This window comes from Epinephelus lanceolatus, chromosome 4 (genome assembly GCF_041903045.1).
Source record: "Epinephelus lanceolatus isolate andai-2023 chromosome 4, ASM4190304v1, whole genome shotgun sequence".
NCBI classification, from domain to species: domain Eukaryota; kingdom Metazoa; phylum Chordata; class Actinopteri; order Perciformes; family Serranidae; genus Epinephelus; species Epinephelus lanceolatus.
This window is the reverse complement of record NC_135737.1, coordinates 22900738-22909212: the sequence shown is the minus strand read 5'-3', so window position 1 is coordinate 22909212 and position 8475 is coordinate 22900738. Positions and strand designations below refer to the sequence as shown.

At 41.2% G+C, this 8475-nt stretch overlaps 1 protein-coding gene across 1 annotated transcript; it reads right to left on the bottom strand.

Annotated features, from left to right (window-relative positions):
• Positions 1-209: 209 nt before the first annotated feature.
• LOC117259522 (extracellular calcium-sensing receptor-like) lies at positions 210-4646 on the bottom strand. The gene is made up of 8 exons (XM_078167505.1): positions 4540-4646; positions 3681-3975; positions 3297-3586; positions 2733-3028; positions 2084-2289; positions 1728-1949; positions 1207-1330; positions 210-1114 (listed from the first exon to the last, which is right to left on the bottom strand). The coding sequence occupies exons 1-8, from the start codon at positions 4644-4646 to the stop codon at positions 210-212; spliced, it is 2445 nt and encodes an 814-aa protein (XP_078023631.1).
• Positions 4647-8475: the final 3829 nt, after the last annotated feature.

The window sequence follows — 8475 nt, the reverse complement described above, 5'->3', positions numbered from 1 at the left end:
GTTCTGTATGTATGCAGATGATGAAAAAAATATGTGTTAAGAAGAAAATTACGTTAGAAAGGATATTCACAAAATGGTACTTTAAATATGAAATATTTAATGTAATGCATGTGTTACTATGTGAATCAGCTAGGTGAAGACTGTGTTGAATGTGCACATCATAAGCTTTAGACTGCTGCCATCCTAACTGTTTCTAACCCTCAAATGTCTTAAGATTGAGTTTTATTCATTAAATGTTTCTTGGTGTTCTTTTCTGGCTTAAACAATATGATGAAACACTTTGGAGCAAATATACACAGTATTAGTCCAAAACTGGAGGCCAGAATAGCAAATATCTCCACAGCCACAGTAAACTTCCCAGGAGAGCTGACATATGCTGGGATAAAGGTGATCCAGACTGCACAGAATATCAACATGCTGAAGGTGATAAGTTTGGCTTCATTAAAATTATCAGGTAGTTTCCGGGCTAGGACAGCTAACACAAAGCAAAAGACAGCCAGTAGGCCTATGTATCCAAGCACAGCCCAGAACCCTATAGCTGAGCCTAATGCACACTCCAGAATAATTCTTTCTTTGTATGTGGTGAGGTTTTTCATTGGAAAAGGGGGACTAAGAACCAACCATATAGTACATATTAAAACTTGAATGAATGTGAAGAATACCACAGTCATTCTTTGCTGTGGAGGACCAAACCATTTCATCACATTACTGCCTGGGAGTGTAGCTTTGAAGGCCATTAACACTACAATTGTTTTTCCGAGAACACAAGACATACAGAGGACAAAGGTGATCCCAAATGCTGTGTGGCGCAGCATGCAGGACCACTTGGAGGGTGGTCCAATGAACGTTAATGGACATAAGAAACAGAGAGTCAGGGAAAAGAGCAGCAGGAAGCTCAGCTCAGAGTTGTTGGCCCTGACAATGGGGGATGTCCTGTGATGATAGAATACAGTTGTTGTTATAACGGTAAGACAGGCGCCACCAACTGAGAATGCAGCCAGGATGATTCCTAGGACCTCGCTGAAGGAAAGAAACTCTACAGGCTTGGGGAGACAAGTGTCTCTCACTGCATTAGGCCAGAACTCCTTTGGACAAGGGAAACAATCAGGGGAATCTGAAAAAGAATAAATGAAAATGAGATTTTAAGCAGTGTCATACAATGTATTTGATGTTGTACACTGGATATGCATCAGAAAAAATGAATACCTGTAACATTGCTTATCTCTCCTTCAGGACAGGGTTTACAATCATAACAGCAGATGGGTTTTCCTTTCTGCAGCACTTTACGAGTTCCTGGAGGACAGCTGTCAGTGCACACTGACACAGGCACCTGACACATATATAAAAATAGACCCACAAATAATCAGGTGTGCTACAAAGCTCAGAGGATTAAAGGATAGGTTTAATGTTTTTATTTCCGTTAAATAAAGTACTCACATGCCACTATGTGTACTGAAAATGTATTTGATCACTGTGACCATTTCTCCTGTTCATATTGGCTGTGGTTATTTTTCAAGGTTAGTCTTTTTAGTACTAATCGCCTTATTGTGAACAGTTATTTGGAAAACAAAGAGAGGTAAGCTCATGATAGAAACACTATGACTTTGGTAGGGATCTCCTCATAGTCAGAATGGACAGGAGGAAACAGGAAACAAAGAAATATACCCTTTAAGATCACCAAATGTGAATATGTTGATATGTTAATTCATTACATTTGGGCTCCTTACTTGTGTGCCACCTTCCACCCAGGTGAGCTTCCTGTTGATACTGAACTCCCGGCCCGCTGGCAGTGATGCATCATAGTGTCCTACTGTCACCGACTCAATGCTGCCACTCTCACTTTTTTGCCAGTTAACCAGCTCGTATTTGGCCACAGGATCCCCGTTGGCATCAAATGACACATCATAACCATTTTGGGAAAAATTAACTTTCTTCAGCTGTGTGAGAACCTGTGAGGATGAAGTAAAGAAATAAGAAATCTATTAATACTATTAAGTCAAATTAATATTTTATTTGATAAAAAGTACATTATAGTTGAACAATAACATTTGGGTGATCACTTATTTGTCTTGTTTTGACTGACCTCTTTGGGCTCTGTCTTGGTGAATTTGTCACACTGAGTTGTAAAATTAGTTTCCTGACACACTGCATTATGAATGGCATGAGCTATTGCATAAACAGCCTTGTACACCATGTTAGTGATTCGGAGCTGAGATGTGTCAGTGTACGGGCTTTGGATCGTCTGTATGTCGTCATTTCCATCACATACACTTTTATCTGTGGCTGCACCTGAAAGAACACAGACAGATTTTCTTTGAAAATCTTTGAAAATTATATTATCATTCCTTCTAATGTTTTTTGTTTGGTTGGTTTTTTGACCTGACAAACTTGGGTTATATCTAATTTTATGTGTCAGTATTGCATAAAACATGCTTATTTTACAGTATATGTCAATGCATTATTTTTCACACATCTCCATTTCTAATTTTTCTTTTCCTTTTTCTTTTTAATCATTGGAACTTGAGTTTTGTCAGCCCTTTTGGTTTCTTTTTTTACCTTCATGTATTCCATCTTGAGCTTACAACCATAAGCCATTAGACAATAAGTGACATTTATAAATGTTCACCTGTTTTAATGCATTTAAAATGAATCATTCTTAGTAAAGTAAAGTACAAGTTTGTATCATTACTGAGCATCGTGGCATAGAAACTGTCTGTACACAATTTCCTCACTTTTTCCCAGCCTGCAGTTGAATGTATCCTCCCAGAACTCAGTAAGCACCGGAGAGGCAGCCACTTTAGAGGGAGAGAGATCCAGCAGGAAGTCTCTCAGACCTGGGATGACAGATTTCTCAATGGCAAATCCAATGGCTCCAGCACAGAAGCTGAACCTCTGCATGTCTGGGTCAGTTACCCAAGACTCACTGCCAATCCACTGTCGAGGTGGAGAAGGCTTGAGTGACAGCTCCTCCAGCAGAATCTTCAGGTCTCCAGAGGCTGTAAATGCCACAACAACCATTGCTGTCGACCTGGAGAGACATAATAATGCATTATCATATTTTCTTCAACATGAATACAGACATGAGAGTTGCTTTAATATTTGGTCCCACTGACTGTATGTTTGTAACAATATCAGTAATACGTATGTCAGAAATAACCTGGAAAATGATAAATGGTCAATCTGAAACTAATAAAACAATCCTCCATCATATACTGAAAAGAACACTTTATGTGGTGTTGTGTGTAGTAGGCCAGTGTCACCACCAGGAACAAAAGCAAAATCAGTGATGTAGAAACCTGCGGATAACATCAGCCACTCTCTGGATCCTGCTGCGTGGGTGGGTCCGATAAAAAGATTCTGAGTATTCCACACAGATTCCCTCTTTGTGTGCTGCGTCCAGGAAAGACACCATGCCATTATTGCCATAGTCTGAATCTGACCTGACAGCACCTATCCATGTCCAGCCAAAGTGTTTTACCAACTTGGCCAGAGCGTCAGCCTGAAACTGGTCACTAGGGATTGTCCTGGAGAAAGTTGGGTACTGCTGCTTATCTGACAGACATGCACAAGTGGCAAAGTGGCTCACCTAAATGAAAACAACAGTGTAATTATTCAACAGGATATCAAAAAATCTGTGCTGTATATTTAACACACAATTTTCCAGAAATCAGAATATTTACTTGAGGAATGTTAAAGGACCCAATGATGCGGGAGATGCTGATGGATGGCGTGGACCCAGACTCAGCAACGACACCCATCACCATACCAGAGTGTGAGCAATTGTCACGGGGGTAAAACACTGTGTCCAGGCTGCTTGAAACCTGGAATGCCACATGCACAGCCACAGGCACTGACGCACACGAGTCATAGATCTGATAACCGAGCTTGATGCCAGGAAGCAGCTCTGTGCTGTTGTTAATCTCCTCGATGGCAAAAATCATTGCACGTGCAAAGCGCAGTTCACGGGAGAAAATGCTGCAAACACTCTTGTCATTGTTCAAACTTGAAAAGGACACTTCACAATTAAGACAGAAATACATAATATAGGAGAACTGCAATGCATAGTTATGAGCAGTAACTTATTGCTGCATGTGCCTCTTTAAAACAAATACAGACCTACATTAAAGAGTTGCCTGAACAACAAAGATTAAAACACAAGGACAGATATCAGTCAAAACTCCACATGAATTGTAAAGTATGGAGGAACAATAGTCTATAGTCTTATGTATTCATTCATTCATTCATATTAATTATTACCTTGTTAATATTTCAGTTAAACACACCAAAACATTCAGAAAATAAACACAAAAAAGTTTTTTTGTTCATATAATCTCCTAATCTTTACTATTTTTGTGAATATAATACCTGAAGTTCTCACAGAAAATATAGAATTGTCACTGATTATGAAAATAAATAAATTCTTTGCTTTAACATTTTCAGTACAAAAGCTTTGTGGCACAATTGTCAGGTCATCATGCAAAACATTTTCATCTCCACAGTCTAACATACTCTTGTCCTCCTCTTCTCACTCTTACTCACCTTCCTGTGCACCTTAGTGGCTCAGGCATGGTGGTGTAGTTGTGCTTAACTGTATGCATGTAGGCATGCATGGAGAAAACACCCCCAATAACATAGTCACCATCCATTGAGAAGGCAGGTAGACGAGTGGTACCCTGAAGCTTACACTTCACAGATGAAGCCTCAGTGTTGAACCCAGCCCCAGTCCTAACCTCTGTAAACCCAACCTTTTGTTTCATACGATACCCAGAACCATTCAAAGCAAGAGCTGAGTTCAGCTCACACAGACCACGAGACAGCATCAGGCCAATAAAGAGAGCTGAGATCTCCATCCCTCAACTCTCTGCATGTGATCATACTGTGTGTGTTGACATTAGTTTATATAGATTTTCAGACAAATAATTCCCTCATCCTACTTTACGTCAGTTTACAATACAGCAGAGAGAGGATTCTCTTACCAGAGGTGAGGGACTTATGTAACATGACTTGACTCGAGTCAAATTGAAGTCGCGAATTTCAGGACTTGAGACTTTCTTGACTAACACCGATTAAAGAGTCGACTTAACTTTAACTTGGTATTCATGAATTGAGACTTTTATTGACTTGAGACAGATGCCTTGAAAGGACTTGACTTTTTATCCAACATTTGTGTTTTTCTGGGTTACAAGATACATTTTGTTTAAAAAATATGATAGTGCATGCGTGTCCACGCTACCACAGCTCTGTCCCCCTGCCCAGAATTCTCCTTGGAGTGGCAGTATGTATAGCGAAGTTCACTGTGAGTGTGTGTGCGTTTGCTGTGTGCATCAGTGCGTCATGACAGTTCCTCCAGTGACTTTTTTCGGCCTCCCGTTCCTGCTCGGTTTGCATTTGGGGATGTTAATAGTGTGTTATTATATCGCCTGCTCTCTCACAGCAGGAAGTAGCTCTGTGCTGGTATTTTATTTTTATTATGGGTTAATCTGCTGATTATTTACCATTAATCTATTGGTTTGTAAAAATTCTAATTCTAATGAAAAAAAACAAAAACAGCAAAAAAAAAAAAAAAAAAATCCTCACATTTGTGAAGCTGGAACCATGATTTTTTTTTGTTTGTTTGTTTTTTTGCATTAAAAAATTTGGCCACATTAAGAGTGGCAAATTATTTTTTTGTCAAGTCACTTATAGCTGCAGCTGTATTTGTACATTTTCATATGTTTTGAGTGCAAAATCTTACTTTTAAAAGTAACTAGTAATTAAATCTGTCAGATAAATGTGGTGGAGTGGGAGTAGAAGGTGGCATGAGAAGAATAGACTCAGATTTGTACTGGCAGTGCCCGAGTAAATGTATTTAGTTACATTCAATACAATACAATACACTGACGTTTATTTGTTTAAGAAGGGACAGTTTACATCAATAAACATTCCTTTTAAAGAAAAGAAAAAAGAAAATGCAGATGCAACCAATTGCAGCCAGGGGCTAATTTACATTGGTAGTCCCCCTGCCAGATGTCTATCAGCATAGCTCCTTAAAGGTAGTATAAAATCAATACAGTACACATAAAATATACAATTCCAGTATTAGATACATTAAAACACATATCACTCTTATTGTTGCAGGATAGAGTCGGCTAACGACACATAACAGAAGTATTGCACACATCATATTGCCTCCAGTGCCTTAAGTATGTATATGCTTTACGCCGTGTTTCTGGGTGCAACCAGGTAACGAGCAGTATTCGACTACTGGGTGCAGGTTATCTCATATTATCTTAATGAATTTGTGAGTATGACTTGACTGTGACTTGCTTGACCCCACCAATGACTTGACTCGACTTGTTCAACTTATGGCAAGGGCTCAACTTGACTTTCAAGCTTGATTTTCACCACAGTGACTTGGGGCTTGCTTATGACTTGCACGTGTGACTTACTCCCACCTCTGGATCTTACCCGATGGTCATTAATTTGCTCTTGTCCAAGTCTTTTCTATGGGCTGTATGTACAAAATACAGTAATCTGTACTCAGTGTCCATGTCTCTTTACTCCTCTTGCAAAGTAATTGTGAACACAAGATCACAAGATGTCTTCCTAAGATTGTTCTACACTTTTTTAATGTGGTCTTAAATAAGGCAGATACAAAAATATTATAGATTAATCAATAATGGTATTAATTATTATATTATATTATAATTAGAATTATTTTCAGAAAGAACTCAGCACTACACGTGTATGTTAGGATTTTTGTCTTTATTATTTTAATTTAATTCAATCTAATTTATCAGCACATAAAAAATATTTGTAAAATAACATGCTAACTCACCACAAAAGAAACCAAAATGCTGAATTTAACCTTTTTGTTTCCAGACCTTGGGTGTCTTAGGATTGAATTTTAATTGATAAATGTTTGTTTGTGTTCTCTGGCTTAAACAATATGATGAAACACATTGGAGCAAATATTCTGTTCGGTTACATTGTAACCTTGGTTCTCTGATTTAGGAGATTATCTCCCCAGTAGTTATATCATAACTATGGGAATTATCCCCACCTGGGGTAATCAACATGGAAAATTAATAATCTTTAAGACACACCACTTTACGTGGCCCGCATGCATGCACATGCACCAATTGACTGACATTAATTGGAACGGATACCGAGCGGCCCTGAGGCTCACTCAGAGAAGCAAGGGGGAACAAGGGGCCCCAGGAGACAGGGCAGATGCAGGTCCACAGGCCCACCCCCAGCATTCGAATGAGATGCTGCATTGTCTCCACAACCCACTGAGACTCTTCAACACCAGGTGGCTTGGCACTGGGCCTTAAAGCAAACAAAGAATTGGTCTGTCTTTCTAAACACTGCATTGCACCCCACATATACCTTCAGGGCTCTAACAGGACAGAAATTTGAGTCTTCTTGACCCCCACCACCCTCCTTGGGGGGGGCTGTAGGGCTGCAACTCCACTAACTGATTCAAATGAAAGTCTGTGATTACTTTTCGCAGGAAAGCGGGGTTTGGACGCAACATGACACCAGCGTCATCTAGCAGGAACTGACAACAGCTCTCATCCACTGATCGAGCGTGCATTTCCCCCACAACTTTGGCTGATGTCACTGCCAAGAGAAAAGCCACTTTAAGTGACAGCCACTCAATGCTCACTGACTCCAGAGGCTCAACGACACGAGCTGCCCCTGGACCCGGCTGGGTTTGAGTCAGCAACTACCTCCTAGAGGGACGCAGCACGCTGGCAAGGCCAAAACACTAAAGTCATCTCTCTTTTTCCTTTCTGCTCTCATGTCGACTCTGACAGGTGGAAATCAATGAATCATCTGCAAGACAATTATCTCCTGTACAAGCAGCCTTGATAGCTGCCACCATACCTCTCAGGGTCGAAGGTGATTTTCCTGCCTGGAGCAGCCCTGCAGGTACCGGAACACCTCTGGGGCTGCACGTCACTGCATTGATCCGATTAGTTGTGCACCATGATATAAAGAGCTCCCAGCGATAAGAGTATGCAGCTCTCATAGACGGCGCCCTCTCAGGGGCCAGGCCCAAAGCCTGATGGCCTGCGGAAAAGATGGAGCAGGGCCCCCTGTGCCTGACTAAGAAGGTCCTACCGGACCAGGAGCTCCCATGGCCTCCCGGCCAGGAGAGACCATGTAATGTGGGGCCAGGTTGGGGCCACCAGGATCAGCTGCACTTCCTCCCCCTGAACTCTTTGCAGCAGATTCGGGAGAAGAGTGACTGGGAAAAGTGCATACAACAGGCCTTGAGGCCACTGGTGCACCATGGCATCAATGCCCAGGGGGGAGTGTCCCACCCCATAGAAAAGAACAGTGGGCAATGGGCATTGTCTCAAGTTGTGAACAGGTCAGCCACTGCTCTGCTGGAGCGGTACCAGATCTCTCTGACCACCTCCTGGTGCAGCCCCCAGTCCCCTGGACTTGGGTCTCCCATGGAGAGTAGGTCCACCTCCTGGTTCA